Genomic DNA, 20,747 nt, shown 5'->3' with positions numbered 1-20,747 from the left:
CTACCGAGTCCAACAGGTCTGCAAACACAAGAGTCGTTCTCTGATGCTGTGTTGGGGGGATATTGAACTAATCCCTCTTCAACTGTGCCACTTATGATTTTGTAGACCTGTTCATGGTGCCCCTTAGTTTCTCTCTTTTTCAGGTTGGCTCATCTTAGACTACCCATCTAATTTTCCTGTAGAAGCTGTTCCATAATTTCCACCGTTTTTTCGCCCTTCCTGGGACCCTTTCTGGATCTAAGATATGCTATAAGGGACTAGAACCATACACAGAATCCAAGGTAGATTTTTACAGTGGTGTCATTCTGTCTTCTGCTTTGTTTTCTATGGCTTTACTAATAACTGCTAAAATTTTATTTGCTTTTTTCAATGCTGCCAAGCAGAGGGGTGATATTTTCATGGGCTCGACTAATCATGATAAGTCCAAAATATCATTCCTGTGGGAGTAATGTCTGATTAAAGCCCATCATTTTACCATTTGAACTTGGAATTGCTCTCCTGCTTGCACCATGCTACATTTATTTGTCCAGAATTTTGTCTGTCTGCAATTCTTCATTCCTGACATTAACGCCCTGAATTACTTTTGCTTTATTACTCATCTTTTCCAGAGAAGAACTCCCAGAGAACTTCGTTATCAGTTGTTCAGAAAGTAAAAAAAGAAGTCAGAAAGAGTAAGAAATATTTCTTGCAGATGGCATTGCAAATCTTTGGGAAGGATGTTGTTTTGGAGAGAAAACATTTGTGACAGTTCCTCCAAGGGTGTCTTTGCAAATATAAAATATGAAGCTGGGGAAAGAAAGAAAGGGGTCTTAAAGCAGAAGTCAGAATCAGGGGAGATTAAGGGATTAGGGAGATGTAAACAAAGTCAGAGGTGAAGACTAAGCCAAATGTTTAGGAGTGTAAGAGCACAGAGCTTGTTCTTGCTGGTCAGTACTGCAGATCGGTAATGGGCCTTAAGAGTTCTGTGGAGAGGCAAACCAAAAAATATATTGAAATCTCTGGTAGTACTACCATGCTGAATGTCTTGGAAGAGCAAAAGAGAATAGGATAGAATGGGATGGGATAGAATAGAATAGTTCAGTTGGAAGGGACTTACAACAATCATCCAGTCCAACCACCTGACCACTGGGCTGACCAAAAGTTAAAGGATGTTATTAAGGGCATTGTCCAAATGCCTCTCAAACTCTGATAGGCTTAGGGCATTGACCACCTCTCTGGGTATTCCAGTGATTGACCACCCTCTCGGTAAAGAAATGCTTCCCAATGTCCAGTCTAAACATCCCCTGGAGCAGCTGTGAACTATTCCCATGCATCCTATCACTGGATACCAGGGAGAAGAGATCAGCACCTCCCTCTCCACATCCCCTCCTCAGGAAGCAGTACAGAGCAACAAGGTCACCCCTCAGCCTCCTTTTCTCCAAACTAGACAAACTCAGAGTTGTCAGCTGCTCCTCATTGGACATGCCTTCCAGCTCTTTCACCAGCTTTGCTGGCCTCCTCTGGACATGTGTTAGGACTTTAACATCCTTCTTAAATTGTGGGGCCCAGAACTGCACACAATATTCAAAGTGAGGCTGCACCATTGCTAAATAAAGCAGGAGAATCACCTCTTTTGACCAGCTTCTATCTGGAAGCATAAGGAAGAAGTAGTTGCGGTACATAAAATCTGGAAATGGAGAAATGAGACTTCAGTGGGGCTCACTCAGCATCTCTGGGAAATAAAAGGTCTAGTTTTTTCTCTTTCCACTTGCTGCCCTGGAGTCTTCATCAGCTAAAATGTCCCATTTTCTGCTGTTTCACTGGATTATGATACAAATCTTTATAGGTGAGTCTTCACCTGCTTTTTCTATGCTTGCTTAGAAAACAAAATTTTTGTAAAATTAAAACCAGTGAGACTTGTTTTGTGAAAACAAAATGGTGAAAAAGGTCATACTTGTATACAGAACTTCAAAAGTTTTCTTAACGTACTGAGTTAATACTGATTGAGGTTGTTTTTTAAATTTTATTTTCCTTTTGAAAAATATTTGTCGTTTCCTCTTTGTATAGGCTTGGGTAGTTCCCCTGTCCCCCAAAATTATCTCGTTTCTTTACTACAGTTAAAACTGTACTGCTGGCTTTGCTTCATCTGTCTCTCCACCATGCCACAGTGCTTACACAGCCCAAGCTAGGGAATTGAAATATTGACAGAGTAATGAATATATATACATGATAAAGAAAGGATTCTCTGAAACTCTGAGGGCTGTCTGCTGCTATGAAATGAGCATGGGAAAACATGGCTGGAGATTCCTCTCCTTTTACTCCCAAGTGTTCAGTTCACGCATCTAAAATCTGAAGCCTAAAAAGGTGAAAGTCAACTTGGGAGGCTGGGTCTTGCATGGTATCAACTACCTTTCTGCATGTGCATTTAGGCATAAGCAACGCAGTTTCCAAATTGCCTGAGGTGGCCCAGGAATGTGAGTTCACCCACTTTCAGTGGGGCGTGTACTACTAATGGGAGTTGTGCTTTTAGATCACTTAGGCATTACAGGACATTCTGTCTCAGATGACTAAATATTAATTTGATAACCTCTGCCAGGATGAAATTTTATGTATAACATTTACAGCATCTGCCATGTTCTTAAATTGATCTGAAAAGTAGTGGATAATTTGGTCAGCAGTGGGATACACTGAGGGGCAAGAGGTAATCCGTGCCTCTTTGAGGCAAAGTAATGCAACCTCCATGGTGTCTGCTGCACAAGTGGAGCTTCACTGGCACTTCACTGTAGACCAGGGAACTCCATAATATCTTTTGTCTTTTGCCAGTCTCAGCAGAAGAAACAGGAGGGCTCTTTCCTTCCTGTATCTTCAGCCTCAAAATAAATTGGAAGGACTCACCTCCGTTTGGTCTTATTTTCAAAAACTTTCTTATATGCAGAGCTACTGAAGGGTGAGAATGGCTTTTTGTTACATTTTCTTTAACTCAGCTCAGTGCTGAGAATGGGTAGTCTTGAGACTTGGGAAACCAGCACAGTGGGCAGTTAAATGCTTCTTTTCTGTTTATCAGTCATTTTCTCTGTGATTTCATCAGTCCAGAAGCTTCAAGAAGAAATAAAAAAAAAAAAATAGGGCTGACAGGGAAAAAGTGTCAAGTATCTTCTACAAAGAGGGAAAAATATTCCAGAAATAGATCAAGAAAAGAAAATTCTTGTTCAACCAGCTGTCTTGGCTGGAGGATGTATGTCTTTGTCCATCCAATGACCAGTCTATGGGAGGGAAGACACTACAACAGCAACTATTGGAGTTACTGCTTAATACCAACAGTCACTGAGGGTTGGTTCAAGAGAGACTATATGTGAATATGTGTATAACTGTATGATCTGAACAACTGTGAATACCCCTTTCTATTTTGGAAGATATATTAAACATGTGGAGTCCATTTCTCTCTCACTTGGATTAAGGACTTAGAATAGCAAATGTCGCTGACTTCAGTGGCACTACCCAGGTGTAGCTGATGCTCAGGGTGCCTTGGGTCAAATCTGGATGGTTAGGAGGTCACTGCCATGGACAAGAGTAGGATTCCTCTCACAGTAAGACTTGGGTGTCACAATATAACAGACTCAGGAAGCTCTTAATTTCAAAGACATGTTCATTCAGTCCTATTTACTACTTTTTTGAAAAATGTGTCTGTGGAAGAGGCTGTAACTGAGAAGGAAGGTATTTAGCCCTTGCAGAGTTTCATACTGTTGAATCAAGGCTGTTGTGGTATTGAAGCTTTCCATGCCAGACTGCAGTACGGGCAGATGTTAACAACATTAAGTTCACATAAATTAAAAGAGGATTTGAAACTGCAAAACCTGTAAATTTCTAGCACCAATACTGATGGGAAACTGCACTGGAGACACTCTGGTTCCTTGTGTCTTTCCTCTTCTTCTTTTCATTTATTTATTTATTTAATAAGTTTGGGGCTCTGCTGCTTTGAAAGAGAAAAGCAGGCAAATTCTCATTTGTTAAAGGGTTGCTTAATGAAGCTGCTTTTGTTCTGTGCAGGACTGGGATGAAATAAGAACAGAAAATGAGCCCATTTCTCCTCCAGCAGCAGTGGCCTTAACTCTAGGAACAGTTCAAGCTGGCCTTGGCTTTGCACACATCTTTGTTGGGGTGACTTGAAAACCTGTGTTAACCCACTCAGTGAGTAACCCCCTGCTCCCCTAGGGATGCTTTCAAGGTCAGCTGGATAGACTGTTTTGTTCTGTTGTCACAGAAAGAGTGTTTTCTCTGTTTTGCTGCAAACAGGCAAATGAACCTACCCTTTCCAAGGACTAAAACAAGCAGCCATTTGCAAAGCCTTACCCTGCATTCAGGAATTCATTTTTTTTGGCACATCCTACCTTCATTTCACTGCAAAAGCTTCTGCCCTTCACACCATATTGCATGTTGTTTTGTCTGCCTCTACTTTTTTAGCATTTGGAGCTGTGGAAACCTGAATGAGTTGGCTTATCTTGCCAACGGGATAAGCAATAATGAAGCTGAAATGTCATCCCAATAACAAGTCATGAGGCAGCCTGCCACAGACTAAAGCCTCACCTGGGGAATAGTGCATTAAAGACAAAACAAAAGAGACATGGACACAGTTGGAAGCATCTGTTTGCTATCTGGGAGTCATGCCAAAAAGAAGAGGCATTCAAACAGCTGGCAGGATAGAAATGTTTGGTAAACCAGGGCCAAAGCTGGTGATAATAGCAGCAACTGCTGTAAGTCCTCTTTCGGGTAAGCAAGCTGGCCATGAGACATCAGATCTGTGGGATGATCCTCTTGCTGCAGCAGAGGACCGGATCTGGATGCTCCCCAGGTCCCTCAATTCCTGCTCCACCATATGTAAATGATAACATGGGGAAAAGGGCAACAAGCTTGGAGGACTGACACAGACTAGGTGAATGTAAACCAGAAAAGGTTTGCTCCTATATGGGAACCTTTTTTGTATAGTGCCTTTCATGAAGAAGAAATTCCTTTTAGGACAATCTGGGAACTACATAGACAGTTAAGAGGGAACAACATGCAGCAAAGATTCAAACCAGATATTAAGGTGGGTATTGGCTGTAAACACCAAGTAAAGCTGGTCATTAAGAGTAAGAGCACAAGGAAAGCATGCATACGCTCTTTTTAACATCAGCATAATGCTAGCTGTTAAAGCTTCTATGTACACAGTGCTCTGCAAGATAAGTGAGATAGTTGGCAGGGCTTGCTCAGAAACCTAAAAACCAGTGCACTTGCTGAGAACAGGTTCCCATAGACAGATCCCACTGCTCTGCCAGCTTAATTAGGCCCTAATTTTACACACGAATTGGTATTTTGGACCCTGCTATTGAGACTGTTGGTGAAAGGCAACCATGACAGCATTTCCTTTTTGAAGGAGATGGTGGTGGACTGAGAAAACCAGATGTATTTCACACTAGGTTTCTGAATAACTTTCAAACAGTCTTTTAGGAAACGAGATGGGATGGGAGCAGAGTTCCCACATACCATTTGCGCAGATCTAGTCTGCACTCAGGCTGCCAGCAGTAGACCTTGGCTTCACTCACCACATGTTTGATGTGAGCAGCCCTCCAGCAGCCTGCTGGGGCCAGAGCATGGAGCCCTCCAGCAGCAAACCAATGTCTGCGAGCTCCTGGCTGCTGCCTGTAGTGTCCTGGGCCATCAGCTGCCGCAGACTCCAGAAGGCTTGGGGGATCAGTAACTGTGGCCAGCTTGCAGGCAGGAGTGTTTCTTTTCCTGCCTCATTGTGTTGCAACGGTAGAGTCATGCGTCAGAGGCTGCCAACACTCATCTTTCCTTGTTCTTCCTTGACAGTGCACACCACATCTGAAGCTGTTGTTAGAGGAGTAATAGGGCAACCTGTTCAGTTGCCTTGCTTCTACCGGGTGGCACGACATAAGGACATCTCTGATATGTGCTGGGGCAGAGGCCCGTGCCCGAATTCGAAGTGCAATAACAAAATTTTGCACACCACTGGGAATAGGGTGACGTTCAGAAAATCTGAGAGATACAGTCTCCGGGGCTATATTTCTTATGGAGATGTGTCTCTCACGATTGGGAAAGTGAAGGCAGAAGATGCAGGTACCTACTGCTGCCGCATAGAGATCCCAGGTTGGTTCAACGACATCAAACACAACATGCGGCTGGAGGTGGTCAGAGGTGAGTTTGGGGACCTTCATGTCACAGCCAGCAGGGAGAAACCTCTCACAGGATAGGAATTTAAAATTGGAGTTTATGTGTGCTTTATTTGTTTGTTCACTTGTTTTGGCAAAAAGTGTTTTTCCTAAATTACATAGTTTTCAAGGGAGGTATGCAACCAGTTACCAATCTGAATCACATTCGTTGAGCAGTTTTGATGAGAAAATAGTAACTTTTACCCTTTTTTGTCTTTCAAATAAAATATTTAATTTATCATTTTGTAGCTATATTTCAAGTTTTAAAAGATGATGGAATTAAAAAAGGGATTTGTCATTTTAAGAGCCCTTGGAATGAAATTCATTTTGGATTCCCCCCAGCACCAAAGAGGCTTTTGTTTGGCTCATGTCATAAGGAGACCCATATGTTTAGAAATTTTGTCTCAGAATCTTGAAGGACTTTTTCCCTTTCCTATTACTTTGCTGAGCTGCAGGATAAAGTAAGGGTCTTACAAAGTTGAGAAGAGGCTGAAAACCATTCCAAAGCACAGAAGGAAAGTGGTACCCACCCTCCACACTGCAGAAAGGCAAATTTTTTTCTGACTTTTACAGGGTGTTCAGGAGTGTGGATGTACAAAGCAGTCTTGTATGCCTGTTATAAGCAATATGCCAGGAGAGTGGGAGAAAAATGCTGCAATCCCATGTCTATCCCTGAGTCTGAGGGCAATAGAGTTCATACAAAAGGACCAGTTGAAAAGGTTAGCAAAAAGCTTGTAGCTGAAAATTGAGCTATTTTATTTATTTTCTTTTTATGAGGATATTGAAAAGCAAAACCACAAAGTTTTAAGTTTTTGGGTCCTGCCACACAAGGTTCTGGCCCTTCCATTTCTGTAAAAGGGTCAAAGAGGGGGTGTTTGAGACCTACCAAAAAAAAAAAAAAAAGGCAAATCTGTAAATTTTAGAATTGCTCTGTTTGGGGCATGTTTTCATCTAATTAAACAACCTTTTTAAATAGTGACTCCCCACCTTCATTTTCAGTACTTTACCAGATAGATAATTGTCATTAATTTCTGGGTTGGCTTTCCTCAGGGTCAGTTGTGAATGCTCTCATCTAGCTTTTCTCTTGGCTATGTTTTTTCCGTGCAGCCCCTCCAGTGATAACCACCACCACAAGAAAGGCTCCTGTTTCCCGCAAACGTTTTAGAAAAACAACTTTTGCTCCCCAAGCAACCACTGATCATCAAACGACATCAGAGGCTGCTGTCCTCCTGACAACCACTGTCCCCGATACAACTGCAACCACCGATCATCAAACGACATCAGAGACTGCTGTCCTCCTGACAACCACCGTCCCCGATACAACTGCAACCACTGATCATCAAACGACATCAGAGACTGCTGTCCTCCTGACAACCACCGTCCCCGATACAACTGCAACCACCGATCATCAAACGACATCAGAGGCTGCTGTCCTCCTGACAACCACCGTCCCCGATACAACTGCAACCACCGATCATCAAACGACAGCAGAGACTGCTGTCCTCCTGACAACCACCGTCCCCGATACAACTGCAACCACTGATCATCAAACGACATCAGAGACTGCAGTCCTCCTGACAACCACCGTCCCCGATACAACTGCAACCACTGATCATCAAACGACAGCAGAGACTGCTGTCCTCCTGACAACCTCTGTCCCTGAAGCCACAACTGCAACCACCGATCATCAGGCGACAGCAGAGACTGCTGTCCTCCTGACAACCTCTGTCCCTGAAGCCACAACTGCAACCACCGATCATCAGGCGACAGCAGAGACTGCTTTCCTCCTGACAACCTCTGTCCCCGAAGCCACAACTGCAACCACCGATTACCAAGTGACAGCAGAGACTGCTGTCCTCCTGACAACCACCGTCCCCGATACAACAACTGCAACCACCAAATCTTCAGCAGTAATTACACTGGAGACCATTGCTCCCTCAACGTTTGCTGTGACAGCAAATGATACTTTTCCAGCAGCTATGGTGACAACCAGTGCTTTAGCAGATTTTCGAACCGGTTTCCAAGCAGCTGACATGAGGACTGAAGATGATGACATGTTCTGCTCAGCACAGTCTGTCCCTCTTCCTGGAGGTGCAAAGGGTAACCAGCACCAATCCTTTCTTTCTTCTGTGTAGCAGGGATGATCTGTGTTAGCCTGACTCTGGCGTCACAGAAGGTCTCTGGGTACTTATATTTGTATCTGGGAAGTTTTCTCCAATATGCTTGTAGGCATGTCTCAGTAGGTTTAAGGAAGCACAGGTAAAATGTTGTGGATGAGGACAAACCAGGGTGAATGGCCAAGACAGCAGAGGGTCAGGCTTGCATTCAGAGGAGTTTTAACAGGCTGGAGAAATAATGTGACAGAAAACTAATGAAATACAATAGAAATATATGCAGAGTCCTGCACCTGGGATTGAGTAAGAGAGATTCACTCGACTATGCACCACCTTTTTTTTTTGATTTGGGAAAAACAATTGAAATTGTCTGCTGAAAAGTTTAGTTTAGAGCATGTTCTGCTTGAACAAGAGTCAGTGAAAATTCAAAACGTACTTAAAATTGAGTACTTACATTGCCATCCCATATGAAGGCTGCTGTTATTATTAATATTTAGCTGATCAGAGTGACCTGCTATCATCCTAACCATTCCTAGGTTGCTACTTTATCCATATTGGTGACTTCTTTTCCACAGATTGATGTCTGCACACAAGGCTGGGTTTTGTACATTTTTTGGATCTTCTATCACTTGAAGTTCTTCCTGACATGAACCTCTGAGGACAGCTTTTCCATATCATCTCTTGTCTTCCAGCCGTAACAATGTGCCCTAGTTAAACTTGGCAACAACTAATTACACCCACCGCCGAACAGTTAAAATGTCTAGCCACTGGCCATGCTCGTAAAGTGCATCAGTTATCTGTGTAGAATGAGCTGCAGACATGAAAACCAAGGTGCAGATTTTTACCTCTTAGTTGCAGATGCAGAACTGTACGAGCAATTTTGAGTGCCATAGGAAGCCCCTCCTAATCAGTGGCCTTTATAAGCATTACTTTTTATTTTGTTTCAGTGACTACTGAATTCCCAAGTACGCTTCTGACTGCAGAGGGAACGAAAAGTGCTCACACTTCTCCCATGGTGAAAGACATGCCAACTGCAGGTGAGAAGGATAATGTTACAAGGCCAGAAGTTGCATGTTCAGAGAAATGAAGAAGTTGTCATAAACAAAAGTATTGACTATTAAGAGTGTACCAAACGTACTGACAGCTATTCATTGCATCTGGAAGTAAGAGCTATCTGGGGTCCACACAGAAATTGTTTGAAATCAGGATGTAACAACAGCTGAGAAAAACATGTTTTTAAGCCTCCAAAGGAAGTAGATTTTGAGTCACTCACTACTGTTGGGTATCTCGGGTCTGAGAGAAGTTAAGAGCTGTTTTTTGTCACCATCCAAGCTGAATTCTCAGTTATCCAATTTGTCATCACTATGAGTTATTTAAGCTTTCCATTTTAAAACCTCCCTGAGTGTTGTGAGCTTTGAACCTCACTGAATATATTCAGCCAGATATGGCTGCTTGCTCAGCTGTCCAGGGCTCAACATTGTCCCTGATGATGATGGAAAGCAGCAGGCAATTACCACAACTATCATTCCTTCAAGAGAAAAGGAACAGGTATATGAAATCATACCATCCCTAAGAAATTAACAAACTTGCATGAAGTTTGCACTTTATGTCTCTCTGTCAAGTATAAAAGTAGAATGGCTCAAGTTATTCAGGTGTGATAGTCTGCACACTAAAATGAGGACTTAAAAAAAGTAAAGCAAAAGTTCAAGGATGACATGTCATGTTTGGCTGTTAAGAGAGTCCTTTTAGTTTCAACTAGTGCCAAGAATCGTTTCATTCTTAAAACCACAGTATTTAGATTTTTGCAGGTCTTCTTTTGCTAGACCTAGAGACTTACAGCAGAAATAGAGTTTAGGAAACTGTTCCTTAATGCCTCTGGAGAGGGCTCACAGAAGAGTCTAAACTGGTCTCTTGAGCATTTGTGAGGGTTTCTCAGCCCTGTCTCACTTGTCATCTTTCTGATATAGTTCTGGATAATGCCTGTATTCTGCCATTTTAAATAGGAAGTTTTGCAAAGGGTCTTACCTCCGGGATTCTGCGGGGCAACTTAAGTTGTGACTATGGGCTAGAAAGAGCCACCGCATAAGCAATAACAGCAGAAAACATACCATGCTTATGTGAGTCACGTACACTCTCACCTATGCAGAAACTTGTGTCATGCTGTTTCCGAGAGCCAAACTGTCATAATGTGTGAAAATGCTGTGGCATAATTGAGCACTGTTGAGTAAGAGCCATAAGCCAAATTAAATTCTTGACTCAGTCTCCTTCTACTCTGTGAAATAACACAGTAAATGGACCAACTTCAGACTTATTGTAATGTAAGGGAAGGCTAATTTGTTGCTGAACTCCGTATTGATGTTAGCACAGTGGCTGGGAGAGAAACTCATGGCTGAGAGAGCCCTCCATCTCCAAACACAATTCTTGCTAGATAGGTTGGGTTAGCTGGAGCGGTTGGTTCCTTCTGACCGGGCTCTGATTTAGTTTCTCTTCTGTCTTCTGCTTTCCCCCAGCAACCACCCCGCCAGCAGCAACCATGCTTCAGACCCCAAAGAGAACCCTTGCTCCTTCAGGTATGGAAAGTAAGCAGCAATAGTTGCTCCCATCAGCCAGGCTGCAGCATGCTGCCGGAAGGTTTAATTTTGACTTGTGGGATGTGGATGTCAGAGTGAGATATGCACTTCTTGTGTATTTGGGGGTAGTTCTGCTGAACTACATTTCTCTCCTCTCCAAGAGAGGGAAATAGGGGTGTCATAGAACAGGCGTATGGCAAAATGCAATGTTCACATATCCCTGGGACACTAGCACTTGCTAGTGTTTTATTACCTATCTTTGCTTAGCTGTAGTGCTTATTAGCCATAATCTCTTTGCTATTCCAGTGCAAATTTCTAGCTACAGTTTTGTTCATATGAGCTACCTGTGCCCTGCCCATGTCTCTGATGAAATGCAAGCACATTATTTAGTACATGGAGACAAATCAACTCAGCTCTCAGAGAGAGCTGATGAGAACTGAGAAATTTGGGGGAGATTAGGTTATTCACTGAGTAACATACTCTGAAAAGTTGAAAACAAAAAAGAAAACAGCAACTTTTTTTTCTAACGGGATTATTTGTGACCATCTGATCATGCCCATCACCAAGTGTCATTCCGCGTATCTCATGCATATAGTTTCCTTTGGCTGCGGTCTTGGGCACTGCAAGCGTGTTACGTACACATGCCTTGACAAATGACTCATCTGGTCCCTGGTATATTTTTCTCAGATGGAAGCTCTGTGGTTGTTCTCTTGTCAAACCTTTGAGAGCAATACTCATCACAGTCTTTCTATACATTAGGGCATAACCTAAGGCATAGGAGCTTTCCTGCCATAGGATGTAAGCTGAGGTTTTGAGGTGACTTGTCTGTTTTTAAGATGCTGCTAAGCATTGGGTGCTTCCTGTGACAGATCAGGTGCTCCAAATACTTAAATACTTTAGTACTTTGTAGCATGACATCATGATTAGCCTAGGCCCAAACCTGGATTAACTTTTTGTGACTTTAAATTCATTGGCAAAAGTAAGAGAGTAGGATCATAGGATAACAGCAGAAAAGTTTGCTGCAAATGTTCTTGAGCGTTTAATTAGTTCATCCCTATTTCCAAAGCTTAGAAAACTAGAACTGAATTATTCTTAATACTCCTGGATAGAAAAAAATAAAAGCATCATCTTCATATAGCTTTCTTAAATCTGTGGTAAGTTATCTGAATGTGAAGATATTTCCTGTGGTTTTCAGTTCTAACGCAGCTTTCAAAAACTGCAGTCACACAGAAGCCTGCTCACAATTAAACTGAGGCAGTTCCTCCACTTAGACTTGTACATCTTTTACTACCTCTGCTCTCTGCGACATCTTGCCTTGCTTCCAGAAGTGGAAACTCCTTCACAGCAGATGAGTTTCTACTGTCTTGCTTCATGGGCTGGCCCTGGGAAGCCTCCTCATTCCTTGATGAAGACTGACATTTCTCAATGACTGCCTGATATACCATTTGTGGCGAAACCAGACTGCTCCTTTTTGGTTACAAGGTGCTTTATTTCTCCTACTCAGGCCCAGATTCTGTCCTCCTCATTCCCTGAGAGTTCATTACTCCCTGGCTAAAGCAGTGACAACCACAGTGGCCCTCACTCCTTCAGGTGACCCTGACAGTAATAATTTCAATCTCTTGTAATTTCAGGGATTTCAACAAGTTCAGACAGCAATGCTGAGAAACCTGATGATAACGGAGATAAGGTAAAACTTCCTCTAAGTTTCAAGAGTGTTTAACTAGAAGCCAGAAGGACAGCAGGATATACTAATGATTTTCAATCTATTCATACTAAAGGGACAGTGTTTTGAAACAGTAACATGAACTTTTGTTTAGAAGCTTAGAAACCATCTATTCATCTGTCCAGTGGATAGACCCAAAGCCTGTGACCATCCCATTTGGTCTGGACCCTTCAGAAAAAACTCATACCCCTGACAGCCCTCTAAGAGAGGCAGAGGTAGCACCTTGGGGTGTGACCAGGCAAAAGGCAACTTAGGAGAGTTTTTACACTTCCCTGTCTCTAATTAAGAGAAGGATGAGGATGATTAAGCTCCTGCTTTAGATGCCTTATTAAGAAGTTCTTGTTAAGTGGGGTGCTTAAATGCTTCAGAAGAAGATTTCTTAAATACTTAACAGGTAATTCATGTTGTTTGTCATGATTGACCTGATGTGTCTTCTCCATATTTTGTACAGGCAAGCCCAGAAAGCATTGCAAACTCCAGCCCAAAGCAGATATTTCAGAGCTCTTAGCCACTAGGGCAGCCCACTCCTGCGTGAATAGGTCTGAAGTAAACACGCTTCTAAAGCCTTTTCAGTTTTTCTCTTCTCTCTTCCAGTTTCCCAGCTATGCCATTCTCATTGCCTGTGTCATAGCGGTGTCCATTTTTCTCATATTAATGCTCTCGTCATTGTTTTGGAAACGTAAGTATCCCTAAGCACATAACTGATTAATGTTTCTAATGCTGGCCTAGCGCTGATGTCCTTCTGTATCTCTGGTTGATCTTCTGGTAAGTCTGCCATGGCCCCTGTGACAGCACTTTGTTCATTTTATGGAGGTTGCTGTCCTTACTCCAGGGTTGTGTCACCATAAGGAGACCAAGGAGCATGAGTTGGTGGGGATGCAGCAGGAGGAAGCCTGTGCAAAGAACCTGTTCACTCACTTGGTTTTAGGTCTGACTCATCTTGTTGGCTCTTACTTTATAGTAAAGTGGTCCCGTAGCTTCCTGGAGTTACTCCTGACAGACATTGGTGTAACTTAAATCAGAATGAGATCCTTTCTTTCCTGCATAGCCCACAGAAATTTTGCAGCTTGCTATCTTTGCTTCTGAACTCGTTTGACAGATCCATTAGAATTGTAGATTTCTTTTTGCCATTGTGACATTAATATTATTTTGCTTCTAGGTAAACACGCAAAGAAGTTTATAATAAAAAGGTAATCCATTTTTCAATTCCCTAATAGAAGTCCCAATGTAATTTTTCTTAGAGGCAGGAAGGTGCTGGCCACTGACTGTAGTGGGTGTAGTATTGGCTTGTGATGTTGACTACCAAATTGTATTATGAGCAAGCTTCAGGTAACTTCACCTCAGAAAATTGAACAGTGGTTCCTGGATACTGCTTCTATGTAACAATGAACAGACATCCAGAGCACTGGAGAACTTCAGCAACTGGTACTTACCATTATGTAGTGACCCCAGCTTAAAGAAATACCTAATCTGCTTTATTCTTTGATCAAATACCAGGGCATGACCCTGGTGGAGTTATTTTAAAGAAATGAAGGGATAAATGGTTATGATGAATAACCAGCAAAATGATTGCTTAGAAAGGGATCAGGGATTTATAGACAGTCCTCCATGGGGTAGTAATTCATGTCAATACACAAAGAATGGGCCTCATGAAGGGCACGCTACAGCAGGGTGGCAAACCAAGCTTTCCATCACTAGACAACTCTTGCAGCTCTCATGGGGCCACTGTACCCTCTCACACACTCCTTGGGTCACACTGAAGTATCTGAGGTGATCATTGAGGCGTAACTGATAAGTTAATATCTTCTGGCTTATCGTGAAAAAAGGATTTTGTCTAGACAAAGGCCAGGGTAATCCAGTGAAGTAGCATCCCTTTGCCAAAGAGCAATAATTTCTCAGCGATAGATGGTCCTCCACTGCATACTTGGACTAGGGGCCATGGGGGGGGTGTCTCTTTTCTGAAGCCCGTAGTGATTACCCTACAGCTGTCATTATAAGACCTGAACAGCGCTTTCCTATCCATTAGAAGAATGCAACAATGTAAATACTTCTCTGGTGTGAAAAGTAGGCATTGCACCACTGAAGTCAGGGAACTCAGTAGCTTCTGGCCTCTGTTTCATTTGGGAATTTGCCAGAGTTACAAATAAGAAAGGATGCTCTGAAGCAGCAACGTTCTTTTGCCCCATCAATAGTGATCTATGCTTCTCCTTACAGCCTTGGACCAGCAGAAGACCTTGAAAAAGTTTTCAGTGGCACTGAAGGAGAAAATAGCATTTTTTCCCTGTGAAGAGCTCCTGCATTATCTGTAGATGCCATGGAAAAAATGTTCCATGCTGCACTGAGAGATCCTTATGAGCCCTCAAAATATCAATGGGTATAAACCAAAGGCCAAAGCTTCAACTGTGAAAATTTAAAATCTTGCTGTAATTTTTGCCATGTCACCTTTAAAACTCATTGCATAAAGAAGCTTCTTTGAGAAGGTACTTTATGCACTATTCATAGGTGTTTCTGGTGTCTGCCTTCTTACTAATACCATGTCACAGAATTTAATTTGGTTTTCTCCATTTTTACTAATGCTCTTTCTTGAATACAACCTATGCTGTGAGGAACAGAAGAGAGAAGAAATAACATGGAATGCTGCCTAACTTCAAATTGCCAAAAATAATAATAATTAAAAAAGCAGCAAATACAGTTCTTATTGCTTTTGTATAATCAAGAGAAAAATGAAACCACAAGAATTCTGTGAGTATAAATCAAAGATGCAGATGACTTAGAGGGTACCAACACTGCCTATGATTCAGCGTGTTTGAATGACCCTTGGAGACTATGTTAATAAAATTTGTAATTTACCACTAGAAATTGTATTTTCTTTATGTCACATCCTAAGGCATTTGAACAGGAGTTAGTTACTTCCCAGGTATTGAAATGACTGGTGTGCTGTCTCAGCTCTTCAAAGAAGTATTGCAGCATTTCCAGTGGTGGGAAAATGCCCAGAAGACCCACCTGCAGGGAGAGTTTTCTATCTTGCCCCCCCAAGCCCCCATAACACTCATATGTAAATCCATGTCTCCCCCATCAATGCGCATAAGGGATCCCCAGGCATTTTTCGGAAGTTGCCTTTTAGTCCTCATGACAATGAGCCTCCAAACCCAGCAGCTCTCATGGTGGAGCCTGTTTGGCGATGCAGACCTGCACCATGTAGCCCCAGGGTGCTTAACTCAGGGCCCCCACACCCAGTCACAGGGTAGCATAGTGCCACCTGGCTGGGTTTTGTATGGATGAGGCTGGGGTGCCCAGCCCCACCAGAGCTGCCCATTTGTCTTTTTAGAGAAGTTGCAGGTGAGAAGCACAACACAGATCACAGCTACTTCCTGGAAACTTGCCATCCCTTCAGGTGTCCATGGGAGGTGGGTGAAGCCACCTTGGTGTTTCTGAGCAGCATAGGCAAAAATCCTGTGATATCCATGGAAAGGCTCTGGGGACACTAAAAACAGTGAAAAAGAAGAGATGAAGGGTGGCATTCACCTGCTGCTGCTTCTAGTGGGACAGAAGGGCTGAGGGGGAGAACATTGCTGCTGCTAGGGTCAGAAATTGCCCCCAGTCCTTCTCTGCAACAGCAAGCTGCCCCCACACTGCTCAGGGGCACCAGCAGGGCCTGCTATCCCTGTTCTCAGGACTTTGGTGTGGCAGGGCTGGCAAGCAGGCTAAACACTGCTCAGACATATCTCTGTGTTGTGCTTAGATCTGACCCTGAGGATGGGGATGGTTTAGACACTGTGGGCTGCACAGGCATGTGTGTAATTAGCAGAGAGGGGCAGCCCAGCTCTGGGCTGTGGACCTTGGCTTGGACCTGGGGCGCCTGAGCAGGAGGCAGGTCTGCCAGCAGCCCAGAGTAGTCCAGGGAAGTCTGAAATCTTCCCCATTATCCTCAAGCCCTGTAAATGCTGCCTCTCATTTGACCATAATGACAGCTCTGCAGCACTAACCTTACCTCTACTCTGCTGGGAAAACTGGAGCCTTCGGGTGGCTGCAGGCAGATCAGAAGGAGCAAAGCCCATCATTTCACCATGCTAATCATATCCTTTCTGAGTGTGATTTTGCTTGTGTTTCAGCTGGGTTAAGGTTTAGGCTTTAGAGAGCAGATTGAGTTGGTAACCAGCATGGGGGTGTCAGTGCGGTTGGACTGGCCTTGGAGGCTGGGGGATCATTTGTGGGGTGTGCTGCAGTCCTTTTGTGTATGTCATTGGGGTCCTCACAAATTCTGCATCAGCAACTATGGGAATGGCATAGGAGAAGGTTCAGATCCACGACACAGCTTGTTATCTCCATTGCCTGGAGTTTGCCAGCCCTGTCTGTGGCAGCTCCAGGCAATGACAACTTGAAGTACAAGCACATTGTGGGAATAACATTAAAGCTGAAGAAAACATTGTGTAGTGGATCTGGACTTCCCCACCAGTCATTCTCAGGGCTGTGGTGAGACTTTTTGACTCTACAGCATCTTCTCACAGGCCACGAGTTACACGGAAGCAGGGGAGATTCCTCTTTGGGGTCCCTCTCAGTCTCACCCAGGTTCAGCACCCTGCTGTGCACCCTGGTTTAACCGCATTGTGGGAGGCAGAAAGGAGTCCCCGAACAGAGGATGTGGCCTGCAGACTCCCAGGTTGTGTTTGCTCAGCTGAGACCAGTGCCTGTTCCACACTCGTTAATGTGGCTGCTACTACCCCAACACACAGCATGTGCTAAGCCTGGGGGCCTGGTGTCCGACACTGCTTCTAGGCATGCATCCTACACAAACACAAATCTGTAAGAAATAAAAAGGGGGGGAATGAAACAGTTTTGATATGCTCCTTTAAAAAAAAAAGGGTGTGTGTGTGTGTGTGTGTGTGTTCCCTTTTTTTTCCTCCCCAAGTAAACCTGCTAATTAAGCCAGCAATATCTTCACTGCAACTTGCAATTGGCAGGGCTGGGCCAATCCTTTTGCTCTTATTAATTAGCTCTGCACTAATTACTTCTTTAGAGCAGGGCTGTCTTTTGCTGGGGAAGGTTCTAATACATTTGCTGTGGTGCTGGCTGGACTTGAAAGCCCTGCTTTGGGGAGCTGCACAAGGGCAGAAGAAATAGCCAACAAAGTGAGTTTGATTTGATCAGCCATGTGCAAACGTAGTCCAGAAATGCTGTAGCAAAGCTGTAAGTGTAACTTATGTTGCTAAGCATTTTTATTTACCTTTTTATCCATCCCAGTTACTGAGGCTGAGGTGACAATTGGAAGCAGGGAATCTGGGAGGGTTATATTTAAATGAAAATATATAGAAGTAATTTCTGAGGAACTGGCTCTGGCTGTCAGTACGTACAGTGAAAGGTCAAAGGGAGCCTTTTAAAATGTGCCTGGAGGAAAAAAAGATGCTGTTTTCCAAAAGCAACAGAACCCCCAGAATGCAGTTTCTGCATCTAATGAAGAAAAACCATATGAAGGCAGAAGGTTTTCAGAAACAAAAGACTGTCAAAGAGTATGTCATTGGCATCTGGAAACATTAGTCTTTATTTTTAAGACTTTTCCTTGGAAGGCAAATAAGAAGTGCGCTTGACTAAACATAAAGCACAGCTGCTGATAAAACCCTCCAGTAAGCAGCCTGAAACAATACACAGGGTCTAAGTTGCAAAGCCCTACAGGGGCCAGTGCTTCAGGCTGGGCAAACTTTGACAAAAGGCAGCCTGGCCCCTGGCAGTGCTGTGAGGCTCGTGCTGTTGTGTTGTGGGGTTCAGGTATCCTCAAGAGTTGCTTTGCTACAACTTGCTGCTGCCCGTTAAACTCACTGAAGCAGGTCTCCCTGCAAAGTCTGCCCACGTGCACCTTCGCCCTGCCCGCACTGGCCTCCCATACCTCCCAGAGAGCTGCCAACAAGGAAAGCTGTTTGCTTTAAAACTGCTATGCGTTTCCCCAAAACTCCATTCCCTCCAGACCTTGCCTCCTGCCACCTCTCAAACTGCCAAGCGCTAAGTCATGAAATTGTCCAGGTTTAAGACCTCTCCCGGTGCTCTGAGCTGCTGAAGTTATTGCAGTGTTTATGGGCTTGCACTGGGAGCCTGTGGCTAGAGTGAAGCAGGTTTTAATTTGTTCAGAGTCCATGTCAAGCCTGAATGGTGTTATATCTGGGGATTCTGGCTCTGCTCCATGGAGCAAGATGGTTAATTAATGAAGGATTTAGCTTTTGGTCCAAGTAATAATTTTCACTGGACCCCAGAATTTTGTGGACAATTGTCTGTATCAAAACGACCAATTAAATTGAGTAGAGGAGGTCTGACGTGAAGAGATAATGACTGAACTACCTGATTAGTATGGAGGAGGTACAGAAAAGCAATTAAAAAGGGAGATCTGAATATACTGGGACATGGGATTGTCTAATGAGAAAACAGGAGGAAATACTGAAAAAAAAAAAGCAGCAAGCACTGAGTTAGGAATACAAATCCTTTAAAGAGAAACAAGAGGAATGAATTAAATATAATTTTGCAATTAATAAGAGACCTCTCTTAATAGACTTTATTGGAGCTGACTGCTCTGGTGGTCCCTTTCCATCTCAGCAGCACATTTCATTATGTTTCTAGGTTTGTTTCTTAGCCTTAATGTGCTTTTCTAGGCATTTTTTAAGGTTAATATAAATAAATCTCTGGGTTCCAAAGGTGGAATCTAATTGGAGCTTAAGAAAGAGCAAGCAAAAGGGAAGAATGTGGCTGAGTACATAGGAAATTAGAAATAAGAATAAATAGCATCATGGGACTTTGGGAAAGAACAGAGATAACCACACAGTGTGAGGCGAATGCATGAAAAAGTGGAAAATTTTGGCGTAGTAGAAAGAGGAAACGGGACGTGTTGCTGCAGACATGACAGCAGATGGCAAAGTTGAGCTACAGAGACAGAGCAGAGAAGCAGCTGGAGAGATTAGAAGAGGCTGTAAAAGTGATGCGGATTTGCTGCCACCAAGCAGAATAAATGCAGCCTCCTCCAGTCACGATGGAGGTCCTGGCAAGGAGCTCAGGTCACGGCTGCAACCAAAGCACACTTTCTGCACACTTGGCCTGGCGTCTGGCTTATGTGCCCCCTAGCAACACCATTTCCTGCAAGTCTCAGTAATACCCAGATTTTCTTGTGCTCCTGAGGCCACGGTGGCCATGCACTCCTTGGTTTCCCCTTCCCACTGATGTGTAACCCCAGCTGGGAGCAATGTGGCTTTGGTTTCTCTTGCTAATTTAAAACATAAACCCCAAGACTCAGCACCTTCTGCAATTACACTGTGGTAGCAGTGACCTGGCAAAAGAAAAGTCAACCTCTAACCACCCCGTAGCTCATCTCAGCATCCACTCCCTCCTGCTATCAAGCACATGAGAAAAGGTGGTGGTCTTGGCAAGGGCGCCTCCAAATTATCGCTTTGGGGAGTGCTCAGAACTAAAAGAAATACTGAGATTAGAGTGGGGCTTCCTACAGAGAACTCTTTGGTAGGAAGGTTCATCTCCTTACCCTGTGGTAACCTCATCTTAAGAGCTCCGAGCTGAGGTAGGAGGTCACAAGGACAGTGGGAGGATAGATGCAGACTTGAGTGTGCAAAAACTGTTGGAAAAATTGGGAAGGAGGGTGTTGGGAAATGATCTTTGGTATAAGTTCATTGACTTTAGTCTTTGAAGCACTGAGCCTTCTCCAAGGGGAAGGGAAATCCACCACTTCCCCAAATGGCTTTTTTTTTTTCCTAAGAGTGGAAAGAAGCTGTATGTTCTGCTATTTCAAAATGCAGATTTTTTTTTTAGCATCTAGAAAAAAGAAAAGGGTTGTGGTTGTGGTTTTTTGTTGGTTTTTTTTTTTTTTAAATACCTAGGAAAAGAGGTGTAGGGTAGGTAATCCAAAGCAGAGAAGAAGTCCTGTCTATAGTTAGGTTTTCTAAAACAAAAAATACTAAGGCCTGGCTCTCCTCTCTCATGTACTGGTATGTGCTTTGTAGTTCTACCGATGTTAGTGAACCCTCAATCCTTGAAAGTAACCCTTTTTCATGCTTAGATGTATATCTAATGAATATTCATGGCTTCAAAGCTGCTCTCAAGCACCAGAGCTGGTGTCATTCTTAACTAAGCCATCCAGTAGTTAATAAACATCACACAAGCATCTGCA

The 20,747-nt window shown here is 43.4% G+C and overlaps 1 protein-coding gene across 3 annotated transcripts; it reads left to right on the top strand.

The window, feature by feature from the left end:
- Positions 1-1,703: 1,703 nt before the first annotated feature.
- LOC104045993 (T cell immunoglobulin and mucin domain containing 4) lies at positions 1,704-15,451 on the top strand. Of its 3 annotated transcripts, XM_064458541.1 has the most exons (9): positions 1,705-1,825; positions 5,827-6,171; positions 7,293-8,285; positions 9,247-9,336; positions 10,810-10,869; positions 12,501-12,556; positions 13,187-13,271; positions 13,752-13,782; positions 14,807-15,451. In XM_064458541.1, exons 1-9 carry the CDS (start codon positions 1,777-1,779, stop codon positions 14,877-14,879), a joined length of 1,782 nt encoding a protein of 593 aa, XP_064314611.1. In that variant the 5' UTR covers positions 1,705-1,776; the 3' UTR covers positions 14,880-15,451. The 3 variants fall into 3 exon arrangements, with proteins under 3 accessions (XP_064314612.1, XP_064314611.1, XP_064314613.1); XM_064458542.1 differs by lacking the exon at positions 13,752-13,782 and having other exon boundaries at positions 1,704-1,825; XM_064458543.1 differs by lacking the exon at positions 10,810-10,869 and having other exon boundaries at positions 1,706-1,825.
- The last annotated feature ends 5,296 nt before the right edge of the window (positions 15,452-20,747 follow it).

Source organism: Phalacrocorax carbo, chromosome 8, assembly GCF_963921805.1.
Source record: "Phalacrocorax carbo chromosome 8, bPhaCar2.1, whole genome shotgun sequence".
Lineage (NCBI taxonomy): Eukaryota > Metazoa > Chordata > Aves > Suliformes > Phalacrocoracidae > Phalacrocorax > Phalacrocorax carbo.
Note: the sequence above shows the minus strand (reverse complement) of the source record. Positions and strands in the feature narration are given on the sequence as shown.

What these genes read in the sequence shown, in the direction of transcription:
- LOC104045993 (XM_064458541.1), top strand. Translation starts at nt 1,777, where the DNA reads ATGTCCCATTTTCTGCTGTTTCACTGGATTATGATACAAATCTTTATA. An exon ending in GCGGCTGGAGGTGGTCAGAG is followed by an intron (nt 6,172 to 7,292) that starts GTGAGTTTGGGG and finishes TTTTCCGTGCAG; the next exon opens with CCCCTCCAGTGATAACCACC. An exon ending in TCTTCCTGGAGGTGCAAAGG is followed by an intron (nt 8,286 to 9,246) that starts GTAACCAGCACC and finishes ATTTTGTTTCAG; the next exon opens with TGACTACTGAATTCCCAAGT.